The sequence below is a fragment of the Pelophylax lessonae genome, assembly GCF_965119305.1.
Source record: "Pelophylax lessonae genome assembly, chromosome: 5".
NCBI lineage: Eukaryota > Metazoa > Chordata > Amphibia > Anura > Ranidae > Pelophylax > Pelophylax lessonae.
In genome coordinates, this window is record NC_138772.1 from 335,473,120 (window position 1) to 335,494,877 (window position 21,758).

Here is a 21,758-nt window from a genome sequence, read left to right on the forward strand (position 1 = left end):
AGGATCTTGCAAAAGCAATCCAAAAACTTAGTGCAATGTTTCGGAGCCGCGCAGGACCCCTTCGTCAGGCCTACAAACCAGGAAGGTGTGCGATAGGAATATGAACTATGCTTTGAGAGCAAGTCACAGAAGTCAAAATGTAGAATCCACACCACCTCCTAGGCAATAAAACAGAAGTCCAGCTTTTTAACTAATTAACATAGTTTGTTTGGGCCAAGCTGGCCCAAACAAACTATGTCTCTCCCAAAGCTGTCAGCCCACCGCATGTGTGGTAAAACTGTATGTAGCTGTGGCTACATATAGTATACTGCAATGTCAAAGAAAACCTCACCAATCAGCTGTTTTCATATAAAAAGCAGCTCAGAGGCTGCTGGCAAATGTAAGGCTGTTCTGCTTTTTTGGCAGCTCCATATCAGGAAAAGTGTAACCTTTCTGGATTACAAAAAAGAGATAATAATGTTCTTCTTGATGATGGAAAATGCACCAACATACCATTTTTACACTCAATTATTTTGTCAGTGGCGGTAAGTGAAATATAATGTTAATGAAATACTGTATACAGTGCAGAAAAATGAAACTTTTAGAAATGATTATGTTTGAATTCTCAAAGGAAAACAAATTGTATAAGTATTCTGTATTCTTTGTACTTGCCAGCTTAGATACGCTACTGAGCAAATCCCCAAGAGAGTGAGTCCCTTTCTCTTTGGAGGATAGTGATGTGGTGATGTTACAATTTCCAAGACAGCAATAGGGAACACAGCTGTGTGCTGGAAAACAAACAAAATCACATTTGTGTTGCATCAGATGGAGTGTTATTCAACTGGATAATTAAAATATACATTAAAAATATGCCATGTTGTTCACTATTCAAATATGATCTTAAAATAAATGAATTATGAAGATAGTGTGCAGAAAATGATACCACTGATATGCAAATTTTGAACTGAGATTAGATTCTTTTAGCATACTGTTGAAAAAAACAGGACAGATAAAGATGTATTTCTAGAAAATGTGTAATGGGGATGCTAATCTGCATTGGGGTAAGTGTTTCATATTCAAATAGCAGGAGGACTTAAATTAAATTAAATAAAAGTGGACATTACATTTTTTAGCTATAGGTATAATTTTAGGTATAATTTAGGTTTAGGTATCATTTTAATTTCATAGTTACATTGGTCCAGCTTTGACCAATGTAAGTGTGCATATTTTATACCAGACTGAGCCCTGTGTAACCTGAAAATCACTGTAGTAGTTGCAGTGATCACCGTGGTCTTCTAGGTCTAGTGCCGAGGCTGCCCTGCTGCATTGTAAACACAGGGGGTTGCTTGTTCGACACAGTCACCATTCAGTATAAGCCTTCCATTTTTTTCTCATTGAGTGCAAAGTGTTCTCTGATCAGACAAGGTGCAGATTGTGATGTCACCGCCTCACCTCTTCATCTTGTCCAATCAGAGAACGCCTTGTATTTTTTAGAATAAACGGCAGCAAAGTCAAGCAAACAACCCCCTGTGGCTACAATGCAGGAGGGCAATTGCTTGGCAATAGACCCGGAACACTGCTGGTATCACTTTAGTAGAAGCTACTACTACAGTGATTTGCAGCTTACACAAGGATCCGTCAGGTATGAGATGTGCTTACCTATATGGGTCTAAGCTGGACCAATGTAACTACACAAACAAAAGACATATCTAAACTTCAGCTTTAATGCCCAACTCCAACCAAGACTTATTATTTAGTTTTAGATAGAGCAGGAAATAAATGGATTCTCTTTCAAGTATGTATTCTTGTCTGTGTCCCTATTGCAGAGAAGTTCCTTGTTAGGACAATAGGTTTATAGAAATCTATGCAATGAGAACACAGACACAACTTAAATACATTGTCAGGATTCAGGAATTAGCAGCTGAAAGACCAGATACATGTAGCCACACACAGAAACTAGGACCAGACCATGTATATACACTATATTACCAAAAGTATTGGGAAACCTGCCTGGGGAGCAGTGGCGGCTGGTGAAGTTTTAAGATGGGGGGGCGCAAGACCCCGCCCTTCCATTTGACCCCTCCCATTTCTCAGAAGCCCCACCCCTTATAGACTCCACCCATTTTGTCCCCTGTATTTTGCTTGCGTGAACCAATTCTCCCAATATATCACATATTAAGGGGTCCATCAGTGCTAGTAAATCCCATAATAGGGAACAGGGGCCCTATTATGGGATATACTGTGAGAGACATCCTATTATGGGATACATGGACTGAGAGTGGCACAAACCCCACAGTACAAACCCCTCAAGCACAAACCCCACAGTACAGGCCCTCTAGCATAAACCCCACAGTACAGGCCCTCTAGCATAAACCCCACAGTACAGGCCCTCTAGCACAAACCCCACAGTACAGGCCCTCTAGCATAAACCCCACAGTACAGGCCCTCTAGCACAAACCCCACAGTACAGGCCCTCTAGCATAAACCCCACAGTACAGGCCCTCTAGCATAAACCCCACAGTACAGGCCCTCTAGAATAAACCCCACAGTACAGGCCCCTAGCACAAACCCCACAGTACATGCCCCCTTCAATATAGTGACCAGTATAAATGCCCCCTTTCAATGTAGTGACCAGCATACATGTCCCCAATGCAGTGAACAGTATACATGTCCCCAATGCAGAGCTATGCGTGCGTGCCTCCAATGCAGTGACCACCAGCGTACATGTCCCCAATGCAGAGCTATGCGTGCGTGCCTCCAGTGCAGCCAGTGACCACCAGTATACATGTCCCCCAATGCAGAGCTATGTGTGCGTGCCTCCAGTGACCACCAGTATACATGTCCCCCAATGCAGAGCTATGCGTGTGTGCCTCCAGTGCAGCCAGTATACATGTCCCCCAATGCAGAGCTATGCGTGCGTGCCTCCAGTGCAGCCAGTATACATGTCCCCCAATGCAGAGCTATGTGTGCGTGCCTCCAGTGACCACCAGTATACATGTCCCCCAATGCAGAGCTAGGCGTGCGTGCCTCCAGTGCAGCCAGTATACATGCCCCCAATGCAGAGCTATGCGTGCGTGCCTCCAGTGCAGCCAGTATACATGTACCCCAATGCAGAGCTATGCGTGCGTGCCTCCAGTGACCACCAGTATACATGTACCCCAATGCAGAGCTATGCGTGCGTGCTTCCAGTGCAGCCAGTATACATGTACCCCAATGCAGAGCTATGCGTGCGTGCCTCCAGTGACCACCAGTATACATGTCCCCCAATGCAGAGCTATGTGTGCGTGCCTCCAGTGCAGCCAGTATACATGTACCCCAATGCAGAGCTATGCGTGCGTGCCTCCAGTGACCACCAGTATACATGTACCCCAATGCAGAGCTATGCGTGCGTGCCTCCAGTGCAGCCAGTATACATGCCCCCAATGCAGAGCTATGCGTGCGTGCCTCCAGTGACCACCAGTATACATGTACCCCAATGCAGAGCTATGCGTACGTGCCTCCACTGCAGCTAGTATACATGTACCCCAATGCAGAGCTATGCATGCGTGCCTCCAGTGACCACCAGTATACATGTACCCCAATGCAGAGCTATGCGTGCGTGCCTCCAGTGACCACCAGTATACATGTCCCCCAATGCAGAGCTATGCGTGCGTGCCTCCAGTGCAGCCAGTATACATGTACCCCAATGCAGAGCTATGCGTGCATGCCCATCTGAGCAGTGCACTTACCTGTGAGTCACGGCGGCTTCTCCCTCTCCTCTTCTTCGTTCGGCGGCGGGAAGGTGAGCGGCGCTTCTCCCTCTCGGCCTCTTCTGCGGCGGGTGACCGGCGCCGGCTTCTTCTCCGGACTGGACTCCTCTTCGGCGGCGGGAAGCTGACCGGGCGGTGACGGTGAGTGACTGATGCACGCACCGGCACCACCCCCATTGCGACGTCAGCGGCGTCGCAATCGGATGTCCTGGATGATGATTGGTCCAGGCTGGAGCCTGGACCAATCACAGCCAGGATATCAGGAAAGTGGGGGTGTCCAATCGCAATGACTTGCGCCCAGGTTACGCCCCCAGAAGGCAGCCAATTGGCGCCTCTTCTGGGACGTAAACCCCCCCCCCCCCCCCCCCCATAGCCAACAGTGCCACCGCATAGGCCTGCAAACCCAATTTTTTTTCACAACTTTATTTGTTCTTTTTGTAATTTTTTTTTCTTTTTTTTTTTTCTTTTTTTGTAGGGGCAGGGGGGCGGCGCCCTGGCGCCCCCTATGCACGGGCCGCCACTGCTGGGGAGGCTATCCACAAGGTTTAGGAGTGTGTCTTTGGGAATATTTGACCATTCTTCCAGAAGCCCATTTGTGAGGTCAGGTGCTGATGTGGACAAGAAGTCCTGGCTCTCATTCTCCACTCTAATTCTTCCCAAAGGTGTCCTATCGGGTTGAGGTGCAGGCCAGTCTAGTTCCTCCACCCCAAACTCTCTCATCGATGCCTTTATGGACCTTTCCTTGTGCACTGCTCCAAATCATTTGGTGGAGGGGGATTATGGTGTGGGGTTGTTTTTCAGGGGTTAGACTTGGCACCTTAGGTCCAGTGAAGGTAAATCTTAAGGCGTCAGCATATCAAGACATTTTGGACATGCTCTCAACTTTGTGGGAAAAGTTTGTGGATGGCCCCATCCCGTTCCAACATGACTGTGCACCAGTGCACAAAGCAAGGTCCATAAAGATATGAATGAGCAAGTTTGGGGTGGAGGAACCTAACCGGCCTGCACAGAGTTCTGACCTCAATCAGATAGAACACCTTTGGGATGAATTAAAGCAGAGAATGCGAGCCAGTACTTCTCGCCCACATTAGTGCCTGACCTCACAAATGCGCTTCTGAAGGAATGGTCAAACATTCCCTTAGAAACACTCCTAAACCTTGTGGACAGCCTTCCCAGTTCATATGCATGTAAAGGCAGGTGTCCCACTACTTTTGGTAATATAGTGTAGATCTTTAAAGTGAGATTTATTTACAGTGAACAATAACCACACACCAACAACAATATACATTAGAACGCATGGAAATCAAAACTAAACTACAAAATACCTAACCAGCAATCCTAACCACAATTAACTACAGTATATAATGTATATACAAATGTACAAATGATATACAGGCAGGGGAGAACAGGGAGAAAAACAAAAACTGGGATGGGAGCAAGGCAGCAGGATACTGGATACAGGGCAAAGGCAAGAGAAGATCAAGAGTAAATGGCTACAGAGTCAGGCAGCACGACAAACAAAGTACAAAGCAGGATTAGCCAAAACACTGAGGTGGGGAGTAGTAGCACCGGTGGTATTTAGGTACCCTCACAGTAGGTGTGGCCAGGTGGAGCTGATTGCTGGAACCTGCTGGCTGCTGGGAGACACCTGTTGGTGGACACTAAAACTGTAGCTTTCCGCCCAGAGCACCACAATGCCACCTGAAGGCTAACTTGGTCCTAACATACATGCTAGCAGAGTGGTTATAACCTCTAACAATGTTTTCTTTATTACTGTACATGCTTTCCTGCCCTAGTGAGGATCACCCCTCCTCCCATTTTTGTCTGGGCATCACAGTGCGGTAATAAAGCTACACTGTCTTATGATCGAAAGTCAACCTTACAACACAGGCAAGCTGGATCACATATATATACAATGTGTACGTCATCCAGCCTCTCCCAGGTTAGGGGCGCACAGCACACTGCTCCTGCGGTGGACACAGTGGATTGCGACTCTTGGGCATTGAGCGGCCAGGGATCATGTGAACGCTATTCGATCACAATGTCAACAAAGCTGTTTTGAATTAATTTAATTCTTAACAGCTGTGATTTCTATAGTGATGCTGTGATTGGCCCACAGCTATCACATGGTACCTGGCCCAATCACAGCACCCTATACCATGTAATAGTTGTGGGCCAATCACAGCACACAGCTCTATGAATGTAACCTACTCATGACATTTCAAAACATTGCTGTTGCAGCGATCATCAAAGTGTGAAAAAAAAAAAAAAATCACTGATTACCCCCCTAGAGAACTACTCTGATAAAAGTATGTAAAAAAAAAATAGTAAAAAAAAAGAATTTTTATATATATATATATATATATATATATATATACATATACACACACATAGATATATATATATATATACTGTATATATTAAAATAATTCAAATTTTTTACATCAAAACATCATGTCACCAGTTAGTATCCTTGATCACCGCCACACCAGTTATATGATGATGCTGTACTGCATTGGTGACAGTATGTAAAAAAAATGTGAAAAAAATGCTTATTTAATTTCTTCATTTTCCAAAAAATTGTAACAAAAAATTACAACTTCAAACAGAACCCCGCCATTCCTCCCACTAAATTCCTTAGACTGTCAACATTTAGAAACCTCATAAAATGAGATAGGCCATCAGTACATCAGGATTGATCAAATTATCAATTACTGTATATATATATATATATATATATATATATATATATATATATATATTATATATATATACCATAGTTTGTAGACGCTATAACTTTCACACAAACCAAATAATATTTTTTACCAAAGACATGTAGCAGAATATATTTTGCCCTAAATTTATGAAGAAATTTGATTTTATTGGATATGTTTTTTAAAAGAAAGTAGAAAATATTGTTTCAAAATTTTGGGTCTTTTTTCATTTGAATAGCAAGAAATGAAAAACACAGTGGTGATTAAATACCAAAAAAAGGAAAGGGAAAGTCTATTAGTGTGAAAAAAATGTATATAAATTTAATTTGTGTACAGTTTTGCGTGACTGTGCAACTGCCAGTTAAAATAGCATAGAGGTTGAATAGCAGAAAATGACCTGGTCATGAAGGGGGTAAAACCTTTCAGAGGTGGTTAATGCAGAGAATGCATTAAGGTTTAAAAAAAAACTTTATAACTGCTTTAAGTTATGTATTGTGAATGAGAACGTATGACAAACACAAAGTAGACATTATCCCAATTTGGCTGCAAAATTGTAAATGCCCCAAGTAAGTTATCACTGGTGTTTAGATAGTTATTTCAATAAATGTTAACATATTGATGGACTGCAGTAGTCTAAATATCAATGGCATTTCTTCTCTCTTTCTTAGTTATGTAAGGCCTTACTAATTTAAGCCTTATCACATCAGCACAGTAGCACTTATTCAGCTGAATAGATTTTTCTGAATGTCACAATATGGAGATAGTTGTATCAAATGCAGTCCCACTTGTCTGGGTAATAGATATTTATTTAAAAGATAGACACAAGCGCTCTCCATTAAACAGCGAATCCTGAAAATGTGGCACATTTTATCTAATGTGGAGGAATTTAATAGATTGAAGGGAATATGATATGTGCATTTACTTGAAGCGTCTACATTCTAAATAACCTCCATTATTTGTCTGTTAAAATAAATGCACTAGGAGACATTTACAAAAGGCACAGCCTTACACTCTTTAGGAGATGCACAAAAAATATATAATTCACAGTTTTGTTATTTATAGGAAGCCTTTGCAGTTTTATTCCAGTTTGTATATTGCATAGGAGTAGCACATGTAAGTAAATGAAATATGCTGGCTACAGGTGTACGAAAGAAGGCAAACACTAATGGTAAATCTACTGGGGCTGCACTGCAAATTGTGGACCTGGACCCAATCTTTTTACTACTCACCCTTCATGTCTTAGCATCCCCACTGTCTCCACAAAACACATACAGTATAAATGTATTTATGAATATAAATTAAATCACCTCGAGGGCCTATTTCTAAAGCAGTTAATGGGGCATTCACCAAACATCCACAGATGGTAAATTATTCCATGCAATTTAAAGCACATGCACCAGGAAAATACACCTGCAGTGAATATTTGGTAAACACCTCCTTCACTGCTTTATACATATGCCTCTAGGATCTCATTTATTTTCATCTCAGGGTATTGAAACTGCTGTTCAGGTTTGGTAGTAGGAAGTTCATTCAGCAGTTCATAGGTGTTGCTAGATCCAGGCATCGGGGGAGCTCATCTCGTATCTCCTGCCTTAAGCCCCAAATCTAGCAAGGCCTAACAGAACATGTCACCCTAACTGTCAAATTTACTTTTTCTGATGAATGCAGAGAGTGCCTAGTGGAAGGATATTCACTGCTCTCACTGACTATGATTGAACGGGGGCACAGGGCACATAGGACATTAAATTATTCTAATTTGCTTTAATACCCAAGCTGAGCTACAAAACAAGGATCCAGCTCCATTCTGTATAGCATTTCAAGAAGGAACATGCAGAGCTCAGGGCCAAACTCCTGTGGTAGGGTGGTAACATCAAATCTGGAGTAGGGGTGTCCTTAGAATTGGGATGCACAAGCACCACTCTGTCCATATAAATGAGTTTTCCATAACTGAACTTTTGGTACACGTGCTAAAACTCTCAAATGCCGGGATTGTTCTCTTCAAGGAAGGGATGTCAGAGTCAGTCCCCCCCCCCTCCATTGCCCTAGCCACCGGCATGAAAGCGCCCCTCATTTTTGGACCTGCATAGATGTGAACATGGCCGACACCACTACGCTTCCTCAGCCACATCCAGAAAAGAAGACTGATCCCCCAGTTTCCCACATAGCTTTCTAGCAAAAAGCTCTGTTCAGGTAACACATGCATCGGGTCCAATTTTACAACAAGTGCAGAGTCCTCCACCCGAATCACTAGGTTGTCCAGATTTCCCCAAGGTAAAGTCCTTTTTTGAGGAAATCGGCAAGTCAATGATAGACTTCTCTATTCCCTGCAACATTCTTCTCTGCAACAATATGCCTCTGCAACATTCTTCACATCTTCTAGTTCCCCATGGACTGAGTGGACCCCTTGCTGCTTGGGGGAGTCAGTACATGGCTTGCTGGACACAACACTGTGGGGATCAGGGAAACATGCAGGTTTCGTTGCTTTGTTTGCCCAACCTATTTGTGCTAGCCTAGTAGTTTCTCCTAGGCAGTTTTTACTGCTCCAGACACTTCCAGGTCCCTAAGTTCCACCACCTTCAGCAACTTCTCAAATAGAAAGACCCAGCAGCTGCCACATCTTGCCCAAGCTGATATCTCTAGTGTTTCTTAGCCATGCAATGGGTACAGGGGCAGTAGAGACTCCTATTCCCCAGTTCAGCATAGGGGGAAGCCCTACTTTGTCTGAAAACATAGACCCATAGGTCTATGCAGGGTGTTGGTTTGCACTGCAATTCCTATCTCATGGGTCAATTCAGCAATTGCATGTGTATGGAGTAGCACTTTCTCAGAAATTGCTAAAAAAGCTGAGAAAGCTGAGTTGCAAAGCAGGGTTCCAGCTCTTTTCTGTAAAGCATTTCAGGAGGGGAAGTGCAGAGCTTGAACCTTCCTAACAGCTCCCAGTTATAAGCACATGGTCCGAAATACAAGGTCCAAAGACAGAAGCCTATTATTTAACAGGAGTATCAGACAAGGAGCAGCTTCATTGTGGCAGCAGGTCTACAGTGGACTTCTCTTATTGTGGTAATGTGAATCTACATCAGTGAACAACCTGAATAATGTTGGATTTACATCTAGTGGCTTTTCTTTAAATTAAAGACTTTTTCTACAGTTTTGGTGTCTTTGTTTTCTCACTGCTCCAGACACTTCCAGGTCCCTAAGTCCCACCACCTTCAGCAGCTCCTCACATAGAAAGCCACATCTTGCCCAAGCTAATATCACTAGTGTTACTTAGTCGCACAAGGGCCACAGGGGCAGTAGAGACTCTTATTCCCCAGTTCAGCATTGGACGAAGCATTACTTAGTCCGAAAACATAGACCCATATGCAGAGTGTTGGTTTGCACTGTCACTCCTGTCTCCTGGGTCAATTCAGGAATCTTTCTTAGCAATTTCTGAGAAAGGGCTACTCCACACACATGGAATTGCAGAATGTTTCAGAAACAGTTTTTCTACTTACTTCACTCATGACTCTCCTCCAATCACCAAAGGATTTAGCTTGCTCATACCTTTAGATATTGGCACAGCCTATCCTGCTCAGTATGCCAAATGTAAGCACCCCTAGTGACTAGAGGTAGTGGTTGCCATATCCTCTAGCTAGGAGCCTTAATCAGAGGAAAGAAAGAACTACTTTATTTTGCTATAATACCTGAGGTGAGTTACAAAGCAGGGTTCCAGCTCTTTTCTATATAGCATTTCAGGAAGGGTTTAGGAAACCCTCTTAACAGCTCCCAGTAATAAGCACATGGTCCGAGATACAAGGTCAAAGGACAGAAGCCACATATTTAACATGAGTATCAGGAAAGGAGCAGCTTCATCGTGGCATCAGGTCTACAGTGGACTTCTCTTATTGTGATAATGTGAATCTACACTGGGCAACCTGAATGATGTTGGATTTACATCTAGTGGCTTTTTTTTTTTTTAATTGAAGACTTTTTTTTTACAGTGTTGGTGCTTTTCTTTTGTCAATGCTTAACAAAAAGCACTATGTACTCTGTATTCATTGATTGGGGGGTATATGTGGGGGCCCCCTTATGATAAATGGGCCTTTAGGATTCAGATAAATCCTGCTTCGAAGATCCCCCCTTTTAGGGGACAGGATGTAGAGACAAGGTGCCTTACAAGAAGAAGAGGCTTTGTCACCCCAAGGTACCCTCCCAATTATGAGGACATATGGTCACACACTCTCTTCCACCTCTTTCCTGGCAACCTAAGCTGCATACCTGGATAAGGGTATTTTATAAATGTTTAGGGGAAAACCTGCCATTTTCTTTTTTCTTAAAGGGACAGTACACACTGCTTCACTGCTGGTTTCCCTTAGTTAGGATGCACATGCCTGTAACCAAAGCTGATAGAAGAGTCGGCTCAGGTGAGAACAGCGCTGGATCCCTGGACAAGTATATGTCCTTATATTAAAAGTCAGCAGCAACAGTATTTGTAGCTGCTGACTTTTAATATTTTGCGGGGAGACTGGAGCTCCAGTTTAAAGTCGGACAAGCTGTTTTCCTGTATCAAAGAAACATGGGTCATAGCAGTCTGGGACCTCCAGGAGATCTCGGTCCCCATAATGCAATCCCATAATAATATTGCACCACATGGAGGCTGCATCATAAGTACAGAGCAGCAGTTCCAATACCTGAGAGTGCGGTGAAGATGGCGAATAGACTGTAGGTAAAAACAACGTAACTTGATTGCCAATTTTTCCTACACTGTGCTAGCTATAGAGGCAAACAAAAAAACACCTGAATCAAGAGACTGATATTCCCCTTTCTTCATCTGGAAGGTGGGATATAAAATCTCACATAACAGTGATAGATAAGGATTGTGGGATTACGTTTGAACAGTTTACACTTTTATGTTGGCTGGTGTTGAATAATAAAAGGCTGTATGTGCAGACCAAAGTAATGACATATAGAATTGCAAGAAGGAACTGAATTTAGATTGCACATTCTATCTAGTTTTTAGTCTGTAACTGGAGCACGTAAAATAAGACATCAAAGGGTATAAATATGTTAGAGTGGCTAAGCTATACAATGTACTATAGTCTGCAAAACAAGAATAATTAAAGCTGCCGTGCTTTACGATTGGGACACACTAATGTTTTTCAGAATTTAGGACAATTGTTTTACTAATTATCTTTGCTTAGGGTGCTAAGTATCAGATGTACAGTATGTATATGTTTGGACTATTGAAGTATAGATGGAACCAATGGAATAGCTATGTTAACTATAAAGGAGACAGCTTGCCTTTATGAATAAAATATACTTGAATTTATCATGTCTAAAACAGAGATGGAATACAAATATATTTAGGACTGCTGAAATGTAGGAAGGATGATATGTTTATAAAGCTCTGGGTACAAAAATGGGATTTGTAGCTGTGTCTCTACAAAACTTAAAACTGCTTTATGTCCAGGGTCCTGGAACACTGGAGATCAGCTGGCCACAAATGCAGAACTGATGGCTGGGGAGAAGTCATCTAGGAGTAAAGGATGACTTCCAACAGCCAGTGGAAGGAGGCACTCGATTTCTCATTGGCAACAGTTTACACCCCGTGGTCTTTTCAGGACTTGTTAGTAGGGTTGAGCGGACACCTAGATGTCCGTGTTCGACGGGTTCGGCCGAACTTTAAAAAAAAGTCCGGGTCCGTGTCCCGGACTTTTACCGAACTTTTCCCGGACACCGAACCCCATTGAAGTCAATGGGGACCCGAACTTTAAGGCACTAAAATGGCTCTAAAACACCAAAGGAAAGGGCTAGAGTGCTGCAAATGGCAGCAAAACGTAATTAAGAGCATGGCAAGTGCTCTGCAAACAAATGTGGATAGGGAAATAACTTAAAACAACAAAAAAAAACAGAAAAATAAAACAATGTTCTTCTTCATCTCTGAAGGACGAGGCCCATATGGAGTAGGAGGGAGGTTGAGGTGGTGGTGGATGTGGCGGTGACATAGGCGTGCGCACAGGGTGTGCTGGGTGTGCCTGGGCACACCCTAATCACCTAGGGCACATAGCATTGCCAGTGAGGAGATGGGAAAGATCTCCCTGGGACCTGCTCTGCTCTATTTCTCCTTGCCTACAGGTACATGGCCCCGATACATTACTCTCCCTGCTGGCAAACACATGCATGTGTATTTCAACTTTGGGGTGCACACCTTAATGCAATAGGCTGCGCACACCTATGGGCGGTGTAGGTGGAAGCGGCGGTGGAGGAGGACCAGGGCCGGATTAACAGCATCATGGGCTTGGTGCTGAGGATTTTGAAGGGCCTTAAGGGCCGTGCCTTGCCATGCACCCAGAGGAGGAAGGGTGCAGCCATGCATGCCTAATTCAACATGGGATGCTGTCTCTGAAGCCCATAAACACATCCATGCATCGCCAACTGTCCCTCCTTGTCCGGCCTTCACGCTGTGTGGGGAGGTTCTGAGGGTGCTGCCTGGGGAAGCGAGCATAGAAGCCAGACTTCTGTGTTTACAAGTGACAGAAGAGCGGTAACAGTGAATATGGCCAACCCGGGGCCTATATAAAAGGTAGGGGCCTGGAGCTGCAGCTCCAATAGCCCCTACATTAATCTGGCCCTGAGGAGGAGGACGAGGTAGCCAACACTGCTTCTTTTCAAAAATTTTAAATGAGGGTACACCCCAAAAGAGTGAGAAAGAGCAAAAATGGAACAATGGGTGGGTAAGGTCGGTATCCATTGCTATTCTGCATAAGGTACGGAAAAGTCCCGTGGGATCCATGCCTGGTTCATTTTAATGAACGTGAGCTTGTCCACATTGTCTCTGGACAGGCGGCTGCGCTTGTCTGTTATAACGCCCCCAGCCGTGCTAAATACCCGTTCAGATAATACACTGGCTGCAGGGCACGCCAGCACCTCCAAGGCGTAAAGGGCAAGCTCAGGCCATGTGCCCAATTTGGAGACCCAGAAGTTGAAGGGGGCAGACCCGTCATTCACTACATGTAGCCGTGTGCACACATACTGCTCCACCATGTTGGTAAAATGCTGCCTCCTGCTAAGACGTTCCATCTGAGCTGCTGGTGCTGCTGTTTGTTGTGGCGTGCTGACAAAGCTTTTCCACATTTCGGCCATGCTAACCCTGCCTTCTGAGGTGCTGGCGGTGCCCTGGTTGCGTTGGCGACCTCCTCCTCCTCCTCCTCTGCCTTGTGCTTCCACTGTGGCCCCACTGTCAGATGGGAATGCCAGCAGCATGGCGTCTACCAGCGTGCGCTTGTACTCGCGCATCTTGCGATCGCGCTCCAGTGAGTGAATTAAGGACGGTACGTTGTCCTTGTAACGGGGATCCAGCAGCGTGGCCACCCAGTAATCAGCACAAGTTAGAATGTGGGCAACTCGGCGGTCGTTGTGGAGACACTGCAGCATGTAATCGCTCATGTGTGCCAGGCTGCCCAGAGGCAACGAAAGGCTGTCCTCTGTGGGAGGTGTATCGTCCGTGTCCTCTGTATCCCCCCAGCCACGCACCAGTGATGGCCATGAGCTGGCCTGGGTGCCACCCTGCTGTGAACATGGTTCCATCTCCTCCTCCAGCTCCTCCTCCTCCTCATCCTCCTCATCCTCCAGAACTGTGCCCCTGCTGGACAATTGCGTCCCTGGCGTTTGCGTGTGCAGGAACCCACCCTCGGAGCCCCTTGCGAATGACTGCCCTGAAAGCCTTCGAAATGTTACCTCTTCATCCTCCTCCTCCTCCTCATCCTGTGCCACATCCTCTTCCATCATCGCCCGAATTGTTTTTTCAAGGAGGCATAGAAGTGGGATAGTTAAGCTGAGAACGGCGTCATTGCCACTGGCCATGTTGGTGGAGTACTCAAAACAGCGCAACAAGGCACACAGGTCTCGCATGGAGGCCCAGTTATTGGTGGTGAAGTGGTGCTGTTCCGCAGAGCGACTCACGCGTGCGTGCTGCAGCTGAAACTCCACTATGGCCTGCTGCTGCTCGCACAGTCTTTCCAGCATGTGCAAGGTGGAGTTCCACCTTGTGGGCACGTCACATATGAGGCGGTGAGCGGGAAGGCCGAAGTTACGCTGCAGCGCTGCCAGGCGAGCAGCAGCAGGGTGAGAACGCCGAAAGTGCGCACAAACGGCCCGCACTTTCTGCAGCAGCTCTGACATATCGGGGTAGTTTTTAAGGAACCTCTGCACCACCAAATTCAGCACATGCGCCAGGCAAGGGATGTGCGTCAAACCGGCTAGGCCCAGAGCTGCTATGAGATTTCGCCCGTTATCGCACACCACCAGGCCGGGCTTGAGGCTCGCTGGCAGCAACCACTCATTTGTCTGCTGTTCCATGCTCCTCCACAACTCCTGCGCGGTGTGTGGTTTGTCCCCCAAACAGGCAAGTTGTAAAACTGCCTGCTGTCGTTTACCCCTGGCCGTGCTGAAGTTGGTGGTGAAGGTGTTACGCTGTCCGGATGAGGAGGCGGTAGAGGATGAGGAAGCGGAGTAGGAGGAGTTAGGAACAGGAGGCAAACTGAAGCGCCCTGCAATCCTCGGTGGTGGAAGGACATGCGCCAAATTGCTATCCGCCTCAGGCCCATCCGCCACTGCATTTACCCAGTGTGCCGTTAGGGAGATATAACGCCCCTGACCGTGCTTACTGGTCCACGTATCCGTAGTTAGGTGGACCTTGGCACAGATGGCGTTGCGCAGTGCACACCTGATATTTTCCCCCACTTGGTTGTGCAGGGAAGGGATGGCTTGCCTGGAAAAGTAGTGGCGGCTGGGCACGACGTACTGTGGGACAGCCACCGACATAAGGTTTTTAAAACTGTGCGTCTCCACCAGACGGAATGACAGCATTTCAAAGGCCAATAATTTTGAAATGCTGGCATTCAGGGCCAGGGATCGCGGGTGGGTAGGGGGGTACTTCCTCTTCCTCTCAAGTGTTTGGGAGATGGAAAGCTGAACGCTTCCACGGGACATTGTGGAGATGGTTGTTGGTGACCCAGGTGGTGGTGTTGCTGACAGATCGTCTGTTTGCGGGGTGGCAGGTGCCGGTATCACTACAGATGTGGCTGGAGCGGCCGAGACTGCAGCAGAAGAGGAAGCAGGATGAGCCAGAGACGTTTCTTGGTTTTGAAGGTGTGTACTCCACTGCAGCTCGTGCTTTGCACTTAGATGCCTGATCATGCAGGTTGTGCTCAGGTTGAGAAGGTTTATGCCTCGCTTCAAGCTCTGATTGCACAGGGTGCAAACCACTCGTGTCCTGTCATCAGCACATTTTCTAAAGAACTTCCACGCTAGAGAACTCCTTTGAGCTGACTTTGGTGCGCTCGTTCCCTTGCTGCGTTGGGCAGTAGCGGGCGTAGTGTCTAGGGCACGGCCGCTCCGCTTCTGCACCCTGCTCCCTCTTCTGCTGTGCTGGTGGCTCTGTGCGACCACCGCCTCTTCCTCCAAACTACTCAGGTCACCTGCATGACGTTCATTCCATGTGGGGTCGAGGACCTCATCGTCCTCCACATCATCTTCCACCCAGTCTTCACCCCTGCCCTCCTTGTCGGTCTCCACAATGCTGAACGCCGCAGCAGTTGGCACCTGCGTTTCGTCATCATCGGAGACGTGCTGCGATGATCCTTGCATGTACTCATCTTGAGAAATAAGTGGTTGGGCATCGCTGCACTCAATCTCTTCCACTTCTGGGGCAGGGCTAGGTGGATGGCCCTGGGAAACCCTGCTGACAGAGTCCTCAAAAAGAATAAGAGACTGCTGTATGGCTTGGGGCTCAGACTGCTGGCCTGATTTGCAAGGGGGTGAGGTGAAAGACGGTTGGACATTGGCTGCAGGTGCCAACTCTGACCTTTCTGCAGTAGACTGGGTGGGAGACAATGTGAAGGAACTGGAGGCACTGTCAGCAGCAAACCAATCTACTATCGCCTCAACTTGTTCTGGCCTCATCACTTCTAGGGGCGTTTGATGCCCTACCAAATACTGATGCAGGTTCTGTCGCCTACTCACACTTGAGGAAGGTGTTTCACTTGTGCGTGTAGCTGGCACAGATCGACCACGTCCTCTCCTTGCAACAGGAGCTCTACCAGCAGCACCACGACCCAGGCCACGGCCCTTATTTGACGGTCTCCTCATATTTCTGCAATTTAAGATCTTGCCCTAGAAAGGTTTTTATTGAATAGCGGAATAGGAAATATGATCCAAAAAAGTGTATGTATCTCGCACGTACAAAACCACACTAGGCCCCAATTACTATTGTTTCTACCCCTAAAAGGATGGATGAGGAGTAGGAGGAGTATGGAACAGACAGCACCCTCAAATCTTCAGAAGTATGAGATGAACCCCAAAAACTTGGAAAGGTGGATCTCACACGTACCGACACAGACTATCCCGCAATTCAATTGATCCTCAAAGGTTTTTATTGAATAGCGGAATAGGAAATATGATCAAAAAAAGTGTATGTATCTCGCACGTACACAACCACACTAGGCCCCAATTACTATTGTTTGTACCCCTAAAAGGATGGATGAGGAGTAGGAGGAGGAGTATGGAACAGGCAGCACCCTCAAATCTTCAGAAGTATGAGATGAACCCCAAAAACTTGGAAAGGTGGATCTCACACGTACCGACACAGACTATCCCGCAATTCAATTGATCCTCAAAGGTTTTTATTGAATAGCGGAATAGGAAATATGATCAAAAAAAGTGTATGTATCTCGCACGTACACAACCACACTAGGCCCCAATTACTATTGTTTGTACCCCTAAAAGGATGGTTGAGCAGTAGGAGCAGGAGTATGGAACAGGCAGCACCCTCAAATCTTCAGAAGTATGAGATGAACCCCAAAAACTTGGAAAGGTGGATCTCTCTCACACGTACCAACACAGACTATCCCCCAATTTAACTGATCCCCAAAGGTTTTTGATTAAATAGCGGAATAGAAAATATGATCCAAAAAAAGTGTATGTATATCACACGTACACAACCACACTAGGCCCCAATTACTATTGTTTGTACCCCTAAAAGGCTAGATGAGGAGTAGGGGGGGTATGGAACAGGCAGCACCCTCAAACCTTCAGAAGTATGAGATGAACCCCAACAACTTGGAAAGGTGGATCTCTCTCACACGTACCAACACAGACTATCCCCCAATTTAACTGATCCCCAAAGGTTTTTGATTAAATAGCGGAATAGAAAATATGATCCAAAAAAAGTGTATGTATATCACACGTACACAACCACACTGGGCCCCAATTACTATTGTTTGTACCCCTAAAAGGCTAGATGAGGAGTAGGGGGAGTATGGAACAGGCAGCACCCTCAAACCTTCAGAAGTATGAGATGAACCCCAACAACTTGGAAAGGTGGATCTCTCTCACACGTACCAACACAGACTATCCCCCAATTTAACTGATCCCCAAAGGTTTTTGATTAAATAGCGGAATAGAAAATATGATCCAAAAAAAGTGTATGTATATCACACGTACACAACCACACTAGGCCCCAATTACTATTGTTTGTACCCCTAAAAGGCTAGATGAGGAGTAGGGGGGGTATGGAACAGGCAGCACCCTCAACCTTCAGAAGTATGAGATGAACCCCAACAACTTGGAAAGGTGGATCTCTCTCACACGTACCAACACAGACTATCCCCCAATTTAACTGATCCCCAAAGGTTTTTGATTAAATAGCGGAATAGAAAATATGATCCAAAAAAAGTGTATGTATATCACACGTACACAACCACACTAGGCCCCAATTACTATTGTTTGTACCCCTAAAAGGCTAGATGAGGAGTAGGGGGAGTATGGAACAGGCAGCACCCTCAAATCTTCAGAAGTATGAGATTGTGTTCACTGTACCCCACAAAGATTGAGTTCACTGCACCCCACAATGATTGTGTTCACTGCACCCCACAAAGATTGTGTTCACTGCACCTCACAAAGATTGTGTTCACTGTACCCCCCAAAGATTGTGTTCACTGCACCCCACAAAGATTCTGTTCACTGTACCCCACAAAGATTGTGTTCACTGCACCCTAAAAGGATGTTGTTCACTGCACCCCACAAAGATTGTGTTCACTGCACCCTAAAAGGATGTTGTTCACTGCACCCCAAAAAGATTGTGTTCACTGTACCCCCCCAAAGATTGTGTTCACTGCACCCCACAAAGATTGTGTTCACTGCACCCCAAAAAGATTGTGTTCACTGTACCCCCCAAAGATTGTGTTCACTGCACCCCACAAAGATTCTGTTCACTGTACCCCACAAAGATTGTGTTCACTGCACCCCAAAAAGATTGTGTTCACTGTACCCCCCCAAAGATTGTGTTCACTGCACCCCACAAAGATTCTGTTCACTGCACCCCACAAAGGATTTTGTTCACTGCACCCCAAAAAGATTGTGTTCACTGCACCCCAAAAAGGATTTTGATCACTGCACCCCAAAAAGGATGTTGTTCACTGCACCCCAAAAATGATTTTGTTCACTCCACCCCAAAAAGATTGTGTTCACTGCACCCCACAAAGATTGTGTTCACTGCACCCCAAAAAGATTGTGTTCACTGTACCCCCCAAAGATTGTGTTCACTGCACCCCACAAAGATTCTGTTCACTGTACCCCACAAAGATTGTGTTCACTGCACCCCAAAAAGATTGTGTTCACTGCACCCCAAAAAGGATGTTGTTCACTGCACCCCAAAAAGGATGTTGTTCACTCCACCCCAAAAAGATTGTGTTCACTGCACCCCACAAAGATTGTGTTCACTGCACCCCAAAAATGATTTTGTTCACTGCACCCCAAAAAGGATTTTGTTCACTGCACCCCAAAAAGGATGTTGTTCACTCCACCCCAAAAAGATTGTGTTCACTGCACCCTAAAAAGATTGTGTTCACTGCACCCCACAAAGGATTTTGTTCACTGCACCCCAAAAAGATTGTGTTCACTGCACCCCAAAAAGGATGTTGTTCACTGCACCCCAAAAAGGATTTTGTTCACTGCACCCCAAAAAGATTGTGTTCACTGCACCCCACAAAGGATGTTGTTCACTGCACCCCACAAAGATTGTGTTCACTGCACACCAAAAAGGATTGTGTTCACTGCACCCCAAAAAGATTTTGTTCACTGCACCCCAAAAAGATTGTGTTCACTGCAGCCCAAAAAGATTGTGTTCACTGCAGCCCAAAAAGATTGTGTTCACTGCAGCCCAAAAAGATTGTGTTCACTGCAGCCCAAAAAGATTGTGTTCACTGCAGCTCACACACAGAAAAATGGATGTGGATCACTGACACCTGCCTATCTCCAATCCCACACCACACAGCAATATCGATTGTAGTTTGTAGAACACAGTTTCCCTAAAATTCAGCAGACTCTGTCCCTAACAGGATTGAGAAGAGATCGTAGATCAGGATTGAGTGCAGATTCACCCCACCCCCCACACAGCAATATCGATTGTAGTTTGTAGAAGACACTGACCCTATAATTCAGCAGACTCTATCCCTAAAATGCCTACAACTCGCCCTGCCTAAACACTCCGACCTGTCCCTCAATTCTATCCGGACACAAATGGTTTTTTCCTGCCTATCTTTCCCTAATCAGCAGCCAGCACATTGATGTGTGCTCTGTCCCTTAGCTAAGCAGCAGAATGACGCTGCTGCGGCGGCTGCCTCGAACTTATAAAGACTTGGTCACATGCTTCAGACGGCCAATCACAGCTACTAAGACATTTGCAGGCATGGCTGGGATGGCTTAAGGCACACCAGTTAAACGATTGTTGATTGGCTGTTGAAAGCCCGCCATGAAAAGAGCGCCAAAGCATGCAAAACCCGGAAATAAAACGACCGAACACGGATTTTTACCCGAACATACAGTAAAGTGTCCGTGTCCGTGTTCGGGTAAAAAAAATCCAATTATTCGGTACGAACACGAATAATACAGTCCGTGTTCGCTCAACACTACTTGTTAGTCCATTTCTACAGCCACATATACTTGCAAGGACATTTTTAGCAATTTCAGGCACTGTGTATTTACACAGACCCAGGGTACCAAGGGTAGATGCAAATCCAGAGCAGGTTCACATCAACAGCGCTTATTATTCATTGCTTTCTACTTCAATCACATACAGTATATAAAATGCAAGTTCTGGAAGCACATTCTAAAAAGCAGTGGCTATCAGGGTCTCTATTAAACAATACATGAAGCTGCTCTCTTCTTATGTGGGAAAGGGCTGAGAACAAATGGCACTGAAGTGGTGATCACTCGCTGTAGCAACAGTTTCAAATACAGCACCCTCATCTGCAGGAAACTTTAAATGTGGTGGGCTTTCATTACAACTGAAAATCCTAACTCTGCCTTTCTTCACCTCAACTCCAAGAAACCATACTTGGTCCTCAGCTACATTCGTCTTCTGCACAGTCTCTTACAATGCTGCTTAAAGTAGAAGTACAGCCAAAGCTAATTTGGCTGTACTTCTTCTGTGGATCACAGGAGTGCAGTTCGTTCCGCCTTCCTGTGACTCGTTTTCAGTATACAGAGGGCTGAAGCTGAAGTCTGCTGACATAAAAGAGCCGGTCCAGGCTGGTGAAAGATTGCGACCATATGGTTGGGATCCACCCAGAACCCTGGACTGGCATCTGAGAAAGCCTCTGAGAGCTCGGGCCAGATGCTCCTTCCCCCTCCACAGCTCAGCACTCCAGTGAGTGCTGGAGGGGGCGGGTAGAGCAGAGAGCAGTGACTGACAGTAACCAGCTCTCTGCTCATGGAGCTCTGAGAACAGAGCGATCAGCGGTGTTTGATCGCTCAGTTCTCCATTTTAGAGCTGGTGGGGGACAGATGCATTATCAGACTGATGCTGCATCCACCTACATAAGTATGATTCTTGAAAAAAAAAAAAACTTTTCACCATGCGATCCGGGAACCAACGTGAATCCTGTGTGTCCATCGCATCTAACTCACAGGCAGCTCACACTGCACTCTACGAACTTCTGCGGGTGTCAAAAAGAAAGGTAATGACACCCGCAGATCAGTACACAGATCACAGTGAGAACTGTGAAATGGTACAGGAATCAGATCTTATGGGTGTGAACACCCAAGCAATCTGATTCCAGTGCAGACTAAAAAAAAAGGGACCTGTACCATTTTGGTCCAAATGTTAAGCAAATTCAGCCATACAGAATTTGCATTGTAGAGACATTGCATGTGATCTGCAAAGCAATGCAGTGTGAATCACATGCAATGTCTGTATTCGCACCAGAGGGAATCCAGCTTTAATCCTGAGTAGTTCCAGGCTCAGATTCTATATGCTCACAAGTCTGACTAGAATAGG

At 45.7% G+C, this 21,758-nt stretch overlaps 1 protein-coding gene across 1 annotated transcript in view; it reads right to left on the reverse strand.

Annotated features, from left to right (window-relative positions):
* ADTRP (androgen dependent TFPI regulating protein) overlaps positions 1-21,758 on the reverse strand; it is a 64,930-nt gene that overhangs the window by 14,390 nt on the left and 28,782 nt on the right. The window contains exon 4 of the mRNA XM_082259872.1: positions 652-767. Within this exon, the coding sequence (XP_082115998.1) occupies positions 652-767 (116 nt within the window). The remainder of the gene's footprint in view (positions 1-651; positions 768-21,758) is intronic.